The sequence below is a fragment of the Capsicum annuum genome, chromosome 1 (genome assembly GCF_002878395.1).
Source record: "Capsicum annuum cultivar UCD-10X-F1 chromosome 1, UCD10Xv1.1, whole genome shotgun sequence".
In the NCBI taxonomy this organism is placed as follows: domain Eukaryota; kingdom Viridiplantae; phylum Streptophyta; class Magnoliopsida; order Solanales; family Solanaceae; genus Capsicum; species Capsicum annuum.
In genome coordinates this window covers 249,107,249-249,121,543 of record NC_061111.1, presented here as the reverse complement: position 1 = coordinate 249,121,543, position 14,295 = coordinate 249,107,249, and the positions used below count along the sequence as shown (strand labels likewise).

General features: G+C 33.4%; 1 protein-coding gene across 1 annotated transcript; it reads left to right on the top strand.

Moving 5' to 3' along the window:
• The first annotated feature begins 926 nt into the window (after positions 1–926).
• LOC107850059 (abscisic acid 8'-hydroxylase CYP707A2) lies at positions 927–4,457 on the top strand. The gene is made up of 7 exons (XM_016694530.2): positions 927–1,414; positions 1,740–2,058; positions 2,194–2,580; positions 2,774–2,948; positions 3,070–3,176; positions 3,274–3,392; positions 3,520–4,457. The coding sequence occupies exons 1-7, from the start codon at positions 1,215–1,217 to the stop codon at positions 3,620–3,622; spliced, it is 1,410 nt and encodes a 469-aa protein (XP_016550016.2). The 5' UTR covers positions 927–1,214; the 3' UTR covers positions 3,623–4,457.
• The last annotated feature ends 9,838 nt before the right edge of the window (positions 4,458–14,295 follow it).

The window sequence follows — 14,295 nt, the reverse complement described above, 5'->3', positions numbered from 1 at the left end:
TCAAGATAATACTGATTTTAATTTTTTAAAATTCTTGATTCCCCTTATTAATCATTGTTTAAAATTTCTATACGATTGGTACGGATAATAAGTTCATCCCCTCTATACCCTTTTTCCCCATTTGGCCTTTCATAATGTGTGGAAGCTGTCAGTCTATAGAGTCAACCAACTCCTCCCTACCCACGACTTGTACTTTTATAACCCCCCCCGGCCCGCCACCCCATCCAAACAAAGATAAACTCCGAATTTAAAATTTATTAAGTTGAAAATTTAGTCGTATTAACTTATTTAATTTTAAGTTAATAATTTGCATGTATATCAATATTGAATCAAAATTAGCTAGTATGATCAAATTTGTAATTGAAGCTCTAGCTGCATCCCTACCTTAGTCTAGTGGTCAGACAGAGGTGGAGTCGAAATTTTAACTCAGGAAATTCAATATTCGAAGAAAATCTAATCGAACGAAATTCAACATCTATCATAGCTACATAAAAAATAATTTTAATTATATATAAATAATATATTTTTTCGTCGAAAAGGATTCGGATGAACCCCTGTCACAGAACTAACTTCGCCCCTGGGGTAATAGTCAGGTAAGATCGTGGGTTTCATCGAAATCTCCTTCGATAAAAACTCACATCATTCATACATGATTAAAAATATTTTTTAATTTATAAATAATAGCTGCTCTCCCACACCCTTGTAGGCCCCTCTTTTTCTGATTATGTATATAGCGGGAGTTTCCGACTTCTTTATATTTTGAATCTTACCGCAAATTCAGACTCCGCCACGATCCACCCTACCCTACTTCACTCACACACTCTTTTTACATAAACCCAAACTTACACGTGCCACATACCCCTTTCCTCTCTCTTTCTTCTGTTTATGTTTAGTGTAAATATACAAAAAAACATGAGCTGTATGGAGATTCCGTGTGTTGATTCAAGCTGTAAGTTAAAGGACACCTCCGCTACCCCACCCCCACCCCCTACCTACGCAACCCCCTCATCACGCCGCACCCCCATGATTTTTATTTTTGATTTTTTTATTTTGCCTCAAATTCACCTATATATAAACCCTTTGCACTTAGTTTACTTCATTCATTAAACCAACAAAGTTGTTAAACTAGTACACCTTACTAGCAACAAACCAACATTTGAAAGTACCTATATTTGGTACCTTTCGTTCTTGTTTAAACTCAACAAAAAAAAAAGATGGAATTTGTTTCTATGTTTTGTTTGTTTACTTTCATTTCTTTCACTCTTCTTCTCATCCATTCAATCTTCAAATTCTTGTCTTTTGCTGCCAAGAAATTGCCACTTCCTCCTGGAACTTTGGGTTTGCCTTATATTGGTGAAACCTTCCAACTTTACTCTCAAAATCCCAATGTTTTCTTTGCCTCCAAAGTCAAGAAGTAAGTTGAAAAAAATATGTACTATAAACCATCCACTTTCTTTAGTCCTTTCTTGATTGTAAAGGGTCTGTCGGAAGTAGCCTCTCTACCTTACTTCTGAGGTATTGGTATGGACTGCGTACACTCTGCTTTTTTCAGACCCCACTATGCAAGAGGTGTATCAGAAACAGCCTCTCTACGTCACTTTGAGGCAGTGATACGGACTGCTTACACTCTACCCTCTTCAGACCCCACTGTATGGGAATACAGTGGGTATGCTGTTATTGTGTTGTTGTTTCTTGATTTTAAGATATTAATGATAAATGGTCTTTGGTTATTTGATTAGGTACGGTTCAATATTCAAGACACACATATTGGGATGTCCTTGTGTAATGATATCAAGTCCAGAGGCAGCCAAGCAAGTTTTAGTTACAAGGGCTAACTTGTTTAAGCCTACATTTCCTGCTAGCAAAGAAAGAATGTTAGGAAAACAAGCTATTTTCTTTCACCAAGGTGATTACCATACCAAATTGAGAAAATTAGTCCTCCGCGCTTTCAAGCCAGAATCTATCAAAAATATCATCCCGGATATTGAATCCATCGCGAAAGAATCACTCGAATCATTCGAAGGAAGATTGATCAACACTTACCAAGAAATGAAGACAGTATGTCCTCGAATTACCCTACTTACCAAATAAACAGGGGAAAACAGAGTCCCCTGTTTTTTTCCCTCTGTTATTTGAATGTTGCATTTCGGATATTTCAATTTACTGAACTTTTTGTAATTTCGTTATTTGCAGTATACATTCAATGTTGCATTGATAGCAATATTTGGTAAAGATGAATTCCTATATAGAGAGGAACTCAAGAGGTGTTACTACATTCTCGAAAAAGGTTACAATTCGATGCCAATCAATCTCCCTGGTACACTCTTTCACAAAGCAATGAAAGCTAGGAAGGAACTCGCGAAAATTGTGGCCAAAATCATTTCAACTAGACGTGAAATGAAGGTTGATCATAGCGATTTGCTCGGGTCATTCATGGGAGATAAAGAAGGACTCACTGACGAACAAATTGCAGATAATGTCATTGGTGTCATATTTGCAGCTAGAGATACTACTGCTAGTGTACTTACATGGATCCTCAAATACCTTGGAGAAAATCCTAGCGTCTTACATGCTGTCACAGTAAGTTCCCATTAACCTAAGAAAAAAGATCAATCACGTTGCTCAGACTCTTCAGAAATGTCAACTGTCTTGACGCGAATGTGACATGACAGGACACTTGTCACATTGCAACAACATTTCTAGCGAGTCCGAGAAAGATAGGATTTTTGAAACATGAGATTGAAATCTAATACTATTTTTGTTGAATTTACAGGAGGAACAAGAGGCAATAATGAGGACTAAAGAGGAAATTGGTGAAGAAAAAGTTCTAAATTGGGCAGACACAAAACAAATGCCAATGACAACAAAAGTAATTCAAGAAACACTTAGAGTTGCTTCAATTTTATCCTTCACATTTAGAGAAGCTGTTGAAGATGTTGAATTTGAAGGTAAATTTTTAATATCATCACCCTTTTGATTTTTATTTTTTCTCTTCAAGTCAAACTATCATATTCCAATTTTAGATATTTTATATATATTTTTTTTCGTAATTTTGTGATAATTTTTCAGGATATTTAATACCTAAAGGATGGAAAGTACTACCACTATTTAGGAACATTCATCATAGTCCAGACAACTTTCCTGAGCCAGAGAAATTTGATCCTTCAAGATTTGAGGTAAATATCACACAAAAATTGTACAATATTTAATTTTATGTGTTTAATTTTTTTTTTCTTTCTATTATCTAAGAAAATGTTTTTTTTTATGTGACAGGTGTCACCAAAGCCCAATACTTTCATGCCATTTGGCAATGGGGTCCACTCATGTCCAGGGAATGAATTAGCCAAGCTGGAGATTTTGATCCTTGTACATCATCTGACCACAAAGTACAGGTCAGTAACAGAAAAAATCACAAAAATAATATAATAATAATAAAATAGAATAAAAGAAAGAAATCCTAAAAATAGTACTCTTATGTCAAATATATTTTTTTTTAATTTTTTTTTTTTTTTTTGATAGGTGGTCTATGGTGGGCCCACAGAACGGAATTCAGTATGGGCCATTTGCTCTTCCCCAAAATGGTTTGCCCATTAGGCTCTCTCTTAAGACATCATCAGCATAAGCCAATCAAGAAAATCACAAATGGTTTTTCCTCAAGAAATTAAAAAAAAATAAAGATATCATATACAAAAATAAGTTTGGGATCTTAATATGAGCTTGACCAGTCCAAAAGGCACGACACACCAAGACAAACATCACGCGAGCTTGCTCTGTCCAAAAGGAACAGTCGGGATCAAGACAACCATCACACGAGCTTGATCAGTCCAAAAGGCACAACCAAGATCAAGACCAGCATCATATGAGATTGATCGGTCCAAAGGCACAGTCAAGACCAATTCATGCACATACGAGCTTGATTAGTCCGAAAGTCATGACACACTCCAGACAAACATTATACGAGCTTGCTCTATGAAAAAGGAGCAGTTGGGACCAAGACAGGCATCACACAAGCTTGATTATTCTGAAATGCACGACTAAGGGGAAGACAAGCATCACACGAACTTGACCCAATCCAAAAGGCATGGTCAAGAACAAGATAGGTATCACAAGAGCTTGATTAATTCAAACGGCATGACATATATCACACAAACTTGATCAATTCAAAAGGCACTAAAAAGATCATGATGGGACCTAAATTGTAAATACATAGAGTCCCCATATATTACTTTGAGATATTCAAAAATCAGAAGAAAAATCACAAAGGATCTTATTCATTTTCCTTGAAGAAAAGGAGAAAAATAGGAGAAGGTAATTCATTAGTACAACATATAGTAAGATGATTTATTATTTTTACTTTTTAATATTTTGGGTTAATTTTTTTTTTCTTTTATAAAAAAAATTCTGACATGTAAAAGAAGTCCGCAAGGCAATTAATGAAAGGTCTGATTCAGACAGCACATAGTTGTGTCAATTTTTTAAGATTATTGTTGTTTATTTGTTATTGCTCTGAAGATTCATATTCAGTTGATAGGTACATATTCATCCTCATCCTTTGGATGTAGCTACCTCCCAACTTCCTCACAATATAAAGAAAGAAAGAAAGAAAGAAAGAAAGAAATATATATAATTAAAAAAATTAAGTGCACACGTTTGTACAGTACAACTTGTACTGAATTTCTTATAATAAATTCTCCAATCATAAATAATCCAACAATATTTTTTGTTTGTCCTCCCTATATCTCCAAATAATTTAGCATTTTTTATTCACATGTCCCTTCTCCATCCGTTTTTATTTTTTTACAGTACCAAAAATAAGTTTTGACTTTTACTTGTTCAACTAAATGAAGCGATAATTTGTCACTTAATTTTTAATTTATCGTTATTATTAACTATAGTATTGGTTTCATATGCGGTCGGCCTATATACAATAATATAGTGGAGAGAATATACAATGTACTAGGGGTGTACATAGGTTGAGTTGGTTCGGTTTTATAAAAAAAAAAATAATCATGTCGGTTTATTAAAACTATAAACCACATCAAACCAACATAAAATTGATTTTTTCGATTTAGGTTTTGGTTGATTTTTTTGAATTTTTTGGATTTTTTGATTTTTTTTTTATAATCTTTAGTTTTTACAATTATATTATGATCGAAGACTAGATCAAATATGTTTTCACTCATGTGCTAATGAGAAATCATCATTATGAAAAAATGAGGAGCGAAAAACTCTCTTGAAACTAAAAGTTGAGATGAAGAGTGAAAAGTTTAGGTTTTAAGTTTATATTGAATTTTCGATCATTTAATTAGCAATTAATGGATAAATTTACAACTTAAAGGCCCAAATCTAAATATAATCTACATCTAGATTATAATTAAAATTTTATGTATAAAAAAGTTCGAATATTATATGTATATATATATATATATATATATATATATATATATATATATATTATGTCGGTTTGATTCGGGTTCGGTTTGACTTTTTTTTTGTTAACACCAAACCAAATCAAGAATGATCGCTTTTTTTTTTTCTAACGCCAAAGCAATCTAACCAAACCATAAGTAGGTTTTTTTTTCGGTTTGGTTTGGTTCATCGGTTCGATTTGACTTGACGGTTTGGTCTGTACACCCCTATAATGTACGATAAAAGTATGAAGGAAGTATGAAGGAAGAGATATACAAAGAGGTAAATAGTAATGATACAAAAAGAAATATTTATAATAAGAATTATGAAGGGAACCAGTCATATATCATAAGTTTAAGCTAAACATAAAAGTGCTAACTAGAGGGAGATGACCTAACAACTAAAATCTCATTTTCTCAAAATATTATTAATTATATTCAATGAGCGATATAATAAGATTGTAATTTTATTTATTGCTTCGTAAGAGGTATGTGAAGTAAAAGATGGATCAGGGGAGTATTAATTAGGAGGGATGTTTGACTATCTATTTTATCGCTATTTATGTCTTAAGATTACTCTCTTTTTATTGAATATATATTTTATTTAAAGGAAAAATTCAGAAATAGCATACTTAACCCTTTAATTATGAGATTCATAACAACACTTTCATAATTGCATATTATAGCAACTTTTGATAGGTATTTTTGCAAAGTGTTGCTATAAAAATACAAATACAATTGTTTTTACTGCATTAATTATCTGATCTAAATATGGTAATAATTCCATAAATTAACAATTAAAGATTACAATCCCATTAAAAGCTCACTAATCACCCTTTTTCCGTTACCTTCCAACAATCTTATTCAATTTAAAAAAAAAAAAAAATTGTATTATCCACTCGCTATATGCGTTATTCTTCTTCTGCTTCAAAAACAAAAAATTCAATTCAATTTTCCAGTCGCTAAACGCATGATCCTTAAAAAAAAATCAATTCAAATTTTTGTTGAAGCTTCAAATTCGCTGTAATTGAACAATCAAATTCAATTGTACTTGTTGATGTTCAAAAAAAATTTCGTAAAGTTCAACTATCAACATTACCTTGTTCTCGATAACACTTTGGAATTCAATTATCTTCTACGAATTAGTGCTTAAGTGTTGTTTCAGGTATTACCGTATTTTTTTTTGAGTATATTTTATTTTTGTCGATCGTTTTTTTCAATTACTCAATTTGTGATGCATCGTAGATTTATTTACTGATGCTCCTATCTAGTTTTTTATTGTCATCGTTAAATTTTGTATGAATAATTTCTAAACAAATTTCGAGTTATAAGCAATGAAGGAGTAAATTCAACATATATAACAAAAACCTTCAGAATTCAACTATTTGTTGCCAAATTTCAGTTGAGAAGTTGTTTCAGGTATTAAAATTTCACTGTTCGACTATTTATTTGATGATCGTTTGTTGTTATTTTGATCGGTTTAACAATTGAACAAATTGTGACGCTTTCTAGAATTTCGATTATGAACATAATTTAAACAAATTTTGATTTGAATTTTATTCAATTATTTTCTAAAATCCTAGATCAATGAATGATCGAATTCAGCTGTTGAATGTGATGAAATTCTATTGACACATATCAAAATATAAATTAGGTATGCTCCAGATGTATTTTTTTATGTTTAATGTTAAAACTGCATATGTATTTTTGCTATGCTTAGTGTTAACACTGCATATGTATTTTTGGTTTGTTTGTCGGAATTTCAGAATATAACTGTATATGTGAAAATATATGTTATACGTGTTTTACTTCTGTTCGATTCAGTAGTTTCTGTATTTGGTTGAAAACTTTTGTTGTGTTTGTATTTTACTTACAAATTTTATTTTAATGTATTTTTTAAACAAATGGTGAAGCTTTGTAGAATTTCAATTATGAACATAATTTAAACAAATTATTTGTATATAATGCAAAATCTGAACACTGCTTATGTATTTTGAATCTACATATCATATGTATTGTGAACACTATATATGTATTTTAAGTACAAATTTAGTAACTTTGGTTAATCTCATATGAATGTTAGCTTTAGAATGAAGAAAATTAAAATAAATATGATGTATATTGCATATGTATTTTTAATGCAGTTTCATATGATTTTAAAAAAATTTTAAAATAAATTAATTTCATGCATTTTTCTAAATTAGTTAGTTTGAATCACCTCATATTTATTTTGAAACTATTGAACAAATGATAAATACATATGATATATTCTGCTTATGTATTTATTTAATGCAAAATCTGAACACTGTATATGTATTTTTGATCTCTAAATCTCACAGCAAAAAAAATAAAACTGCATAAAATACTTAAATGAATTTCTTTCATTCAATTCACAAACTTAAAGTTGAATTCATCTCATATGTATTTTGAAAGTAAATAAACACAAATTAGAATATATATGAAGGTAAGTGCATATGTATTTTTATTGAAAATTTCAAGACTGCATATGTATTTCAAAGGTCAATCGCACTGCAACCAATATTATTGAACACTGGAGTAAAACACATAGTACAAAATTGTTGAAAACATATTCAACTTATACAACAAAAATGAATTACTTTCATTCACTTCAAAATAAGTAACATTTAAACACTTCAAAACATGAAATAAGTTTGTACAAAAAAAAAAACAACATCCATACACCAATTTGTCAACTATCCAATGTAATAAATTCAACAATCATCATATTTCTAAAACTTCAGTGACACTAGTTATTCGACTTTGCCTGCCAGGCCTCAAGGGTGTTTCGACATCGGTATGAGCATTTGCTTCTTGTTTTCTCATGCCATATATAGTCCCACAATAGTGCAACATAAAATGTACGAAGTGTGTTGGGGTTGAACTCAATCAAAGGAACTCTTTTACCATAAGAAAGACACTCTGCGTATGTTACCATATACCGACCACAGTCCCTACAAAAAAGAAATTGAATAATGAAATTTAATTTCTACAAACGATATTGGTAAATGTATATTAAAGTACTTACAAGCTTTCACTTGATTGTTGAACCAATTCATCTGCAAATGACACATCAAAAAGATCTGACAAGTTTTTATCTTTGTATATTGGATGGTTATGAAGATCAATACCTCTCTTTTCGTAGAAATTACAAGCTTGGGACACAATGGGATAATCTCAGCTAATTTTTGTATCTCAGCCAGAACAACTGCATAGTGACCAGAGAATTCATATGAATTATATAAGAATATGCACCTCTCGGAGAATGATAAAACTGCGAGAACCCAATGATGTTTCTCAAATTTAACAAAAAAAAATCTTGTAAAACTGTAAAAAAAACAACAAAACACATTAAAACTACACCTTAAACTGTATAAATCAACAAAATACAACCAACACATCAATGTCACACCCCTTTTTCGACTCCAAAAAAAAGATATGTATTTTAAGTTCGAAAGGATTTTATTATTAAGGTGACAAAAATGAAAAATTTGTTTCAAAAAAAAAGGATTATTTACATTATTTTTTTTCTTATTCAGAGTCGCCACTTGGCATAAACCGGTGTGCCAAGTCACCTTTGGAAAATCCTTTTCGAAACGGTTTGACTCTAAAAACTGATCTGCAAATAGAGATTCCAGCTAAGGAATTCTGTTGACCGAGGGGAAGGTGTTAGGCACCCCTCGATCCCGTGGTTCGACCACGGTCGCTTGGTGGAGCATATCGGCTAATTTGACATTACAAATGTACAAACCACATAAACACACAAAACAAGCAAACAAACAAATCACACAAAATTCAAAACAAACCAAAATAATGTTCAGTCCAAATTATACAATCCAAAATAAAAGAGGTGCTGAAATATAAAACCTATTCTATTCTAAACTAATCCTAAACTAAACTCCACCTGATGTTCCGGGCCTTGATCACGAGCCTCCTTTGCGTATATGCTACTTCGGGGCATTCCCCGGATAAATCAATACAAATCCTTCGGGACATTCCCCGGCCAAATGAGTACAATTTAAATGTTTCGTGCAATAAAGTAGAAAGTACCATTCACGCACATATTCAAACACTCCAGCAAATCGTTATTCCTAAATTTGCCTACCCAGCCTACGTTTTCCAACCAAGTTCAACCTATCACAATTCTATCATGTTCAACATTATCAATACATCAAAATTAATCAATATTCATTTTCCTCCATTTTTAATCCCCACCTTAATTTATTTTCAACCACGTGATTAAATCATTTCAATACACAATCCACCAATTGAGAATAACAAAAATTCACCAATCATGCTTAGCACATCACACACCCAAATGTCACCAACAATTCACATCAACAAACAAACCACGGTATCAAATCACACGCAATCACAATCACATAAGAATTAAATAAAAGAGAAGAAATAATTGGACCTTAAATTTGAAGCTTTCAAACTCAATGTTATTCGAATAAAGAGAGTCCGCACCTGGAAATCTCGAGCCGAACCTTAACACCAAAAATTCAACTCGACAAATAATGACCCGTTCACCGTCACTTTTCATGCCGGTACTGTTCACCGATACTGTTCACCAGTACTGTTCACCGGTTACTGTTAATCGGCGCCCCCTTTTTTTGGTTGTTCTTGTGAGGAAGATTATTTTGTGATTGTTGTTATTGTGGAGAAGATGATGATCAAAGAATGAGCCTCCTTTTTCCCTCTTAGAATTTTTCTTTTATAATGGGCATGGATTTGTTATGATGTGAGAATTTTGGTGGGTCCCCCATATATTCTTTCTTTTAGTTTGTTATTGTGAGGATAAAAATGTGAGTGGGTAGGGAGGTGGAAGCGTTTGATTGGGTAGGTTGTTAGGATAAGATAAATTAGTTAGAGGTATTGTTTTTTGTTTATTTTTTATATTTTTGTGGGATATAATTACATGGGGTTGGACACATGGTAAGGTGAACTAAAAATGAATAAAATTAGACTTCGGGAGGGACAAAATTAGGTGTCTACATCATGCCCCCTTTGAATATAAACACAAAGTGTTTTCAGACAAAGAAGTAGACAGCGAGACTAAATTTTGACCCGACCATTATTCAAAGAAAGAAACAGAAGGAAGAAGGACAACCGGGTCTTGACTTAAGACATCCTACCTACCCAAGTTATGAGAGAATCAAGTCACGGGTATTTCAAAGGATTGCAAAGAGAAGGACTATGCCGAGTTGGAGAGTCGAGTGAGGTTCTGTCGAGGTTCCAGTCCACGGCTCTGTTATTACATCAAAAATTAAAATTACAAGTTAAAAACATAAATGAAATTACAAAATCCTATCTATGCAGTTTTTCTGGACTTTTGACTTGAGTTTCATCACCCTATTCTTCAGGAGGGCTCCTAACTTGCTATTTCTTTAACTTGTTGCTTGCCTTTCAATTTCTTCACCCTGTTCTCCAGGCGGGTTCCTGACTTGCTATTTCATCAACTTGTTGCCATACTTTCAACTTCTTCACCTTGTTCTGCATGCGGGCTCCTGACTTGCTATTTTTCAATCTGTTTAACTTTCAATTTCTTCACCTTGTTGCTTAGTTTTCCATTTATTCGCCCTGTGCTTCGGGCAGGCTCCTGAAATCACATCAAAACTAAAAAGAAAATTATCCCAAGCAAATATTATTATAAAGAGGTTTTATTTGCTAGAAAAGCAAAGTTTCAAAAATAGAAATTGAATTTCTGCCCTAGTTTATCATCAGAAGACTTTTGGAAAAGTAACATCATACCTACTTGCATGTTGCAATAATGAATCAAGACTCTGACCAAGAAATGCATCTCTTGAGAGTACAATTGAATAAGCAAGACTAGGAAGTGCGTCTCCTAAGAATTAAAGTGAGGGACTCTAACTAGAAAGTGTGTCTTCTAGAGATACAAGTTTAAGTTAAAAGTGTGTCGCCTGACAAATGAAAACTAGCAAGGAAGTGTGTCTCCTAAGGATTAAGTGCAATAACTCGACTAGAAAGTGCATTTTCTAGAAATCAAGACTCAAGTTAGGAAGTGCATCACCTAAAAATGAAAATTCGAAATACCCAATCAAGGAAGTGCATCTCCTTACCAATGTTGCTCAAATTATCAAAACAAGAAAGTGCATCACCTAAAAATCAAAATTCGAAATACCCAATCAAGGAAGTGCATCTCCTTACCAATGTTGCTTGAATTATCAAAACAAGGAAGTGCATCTCCTTACCAATGCCGCTTGAATTACTCAAACAAGGAAGTGCGTCTCCTCACAAATGCTTCTTGAATTAACCAAACAAGAAAGTGCATCTCCTTAGAAATGTTTTCATGAATTAACCAAACAAGAAAGTGCTTCTCCTTACAAATATTGCTCGAATTTCCTAAACAAGGAAGTGCATCTCCTTACAAATGTTGCTTGAATTAATCGAACAAGGAAGTGCATCTCCTTACTAACACCGCTTGAATTACCAAAATAAAGAAGTGCGTCTCCTAACAAATTTTACTTGAATTAACCAATCAAGGAAGTGAGTCTCCTTCAAATGTCGATCGAATTACCAAATAAGGAAGTGCGTCTCCTAACAAATGTCTCTTGAATTACTCAAACAAGGAAGTGCGTCTCCTCACAAATGTTTCTTGAATTAACCAAATAAAGGAAGCGTATCTCCTTACAATATTGCTTGTATTGTCCAAACAAGGAAGTGCGTCTCCTTACAAATTTTGCTTGAATTACCCAAATAAGGAAGTGCATCTCCTTACAAATATCACGGGAATTACCCAAACAAGGAAGTGCGTCTCCATACCAATACCACTTGAATTACCAGACAAGGAAGTGCGTCTCTTTACAAATACCGCTTGAATTACCAAACAAGGAAGTGCGTCTCCATACCAATACCACTGGAATTACCAAACAAGGAAGTGCGTCTCCTTACAAATGTTGCTTGAATTACCCAAACAAGAATGTGCGTCTCCTTACAAATACCGCTTGAATTACCAATCAAGGAAGTTCTTCTCCTTACCAACACCGCTATAATTACCAATCAAGGAAGTGCGTCTCCATACAAATTTCTCTTGAATTACCCGAACAAGGAAATAGGTCTTCTTACAAATGTCTCATGAATTAACCAAATAAGGAAAAGCGTCTCCTTACAAATGTTTCTTGAATTAACAAAACAAGGAAGTGCGTCTCCTAACCCATGTCTCTTGAATTTCCCAAACGAGGAAGTACATCTCCTCACAAATGTTGTTTGAATTACCCAAACAAGAAAGTGCGTCTCTTTACAAGGAAGTGTGTCTCCTAGAAATCTTAAATTATAAGTTTTACTATGGTTTTGATTACCAAACTTGTGCAGCAACATTACCTTTTGCATTTGTAGAAGTGAGAAATTACGGTCTTTGATGTTTAGGCTCTGAAATCCTTGATCTGAATGCAACATGTGTTCCTATTTCATACAAAGAAAACTTGTGAGTTTAAAAACATGGTGGCTGGCTTGTGGCTTTGGCTTTCGAGTTAATCGCTCTTGCTCCGACCACGTTAATCTTGCTTTTGACTATTAGCATATGTCATTGACTTACTGCATCATTGATCCAAACTCAGATTATTAAGATTTCTTATAAAACAAACACAGTATCTTTGCTTTGCCATGCTTCTCAGATAAACTCTTTGACCCTTGATATTTTCATGAATTTCCAGAATTTTCTGTTGACATAACTTTCTGCATGCCTTATTTTGGCTCACAATCATGTCTTTTTCACGTGCTGGCCTTTTGTCTTGCTTTCTGCAATTGAAGAAGCTGGTAGCCAGTTTTGAAATCTTTTCTCACTTGTTTCGACATAGACTTGACTCAAAGACAAGAAAAAAAAATGACAGTGATTTTTATTTGGACAACCGACCCAAGAAAAATAAAAATAAAAATATAAAGAAGAAAGAAAAGACAATGAATATCCCCATTTGAAATAAAGAAATGAAAAATTTATCTAAAAATGACTATCAACTCTAATGATTATGCCATGCATTTTGGATTAATCTGCCTGATCTTTCCATCCACACCTTCCACCAGTTGTTATTGGGTTAATGGCCTTGAAACTAAGTTGCTTCCTTGGGCTAATTACATTCGGAGACCTCATTCGGCTAGTGGCACCTTGAAGGGTTTTCGCCAACAAACCTCTCTTATTTTTCTCTCATCTCACCATCCTATTATGGTGCCCGTAAGGGTTTTCACCGAGAAGACTCTCTCATTTTTATTTCTCTTAACTTACCATCGCCTTACGGTGCCCGTGAGGGTTTTCACCAATAAGACTCTCTCATTTTTATTTCTCTCTTGATTTTTTATGCCGAGGAAGACAGGTAGTTCCCAAATACATCATCATATCCCTTGCATGCTTTGCCTTAACATCCTCAAAGATTGATCTGAAGGTCTTTCTTTGGTTGTAACTTGGCTTTTGGATAGGGTTGGAAAGAAAGAATGACATGAGGCCCAAATGACACTTAAAGTGGGTAGGACTTACAACTTTTGAAATTGACTCAAACAATAAGGATTAACTCATGCCCCAGTTTCTTTTGACTGGGCGACGCTAAATAGTTTATTTGGTTGGACCGAGCCCTTAGTAGGGCAGCCTACGTATCTCACCCCCCGAGAGAGAAGAATCAGGTCATGCGTAGTTCTGGCAGCTTGTTCTTTTGCTTGATTTTGATTTCTTTTCTTCCATGTTTCTTTTATTGAATCTTTCTCTCTTTTTCCTGACACTATTTTTGCTCGAAACTTTTCTTTTGAGCTTTGTTGACTCTATCTTGATTCCAAAAGAGGGGTATAAAAGAAAATAACACTAAGGCTCAAATGGGGTAAATAAAGGATGACATAATGTTTGGATATCAGAATAAAATGT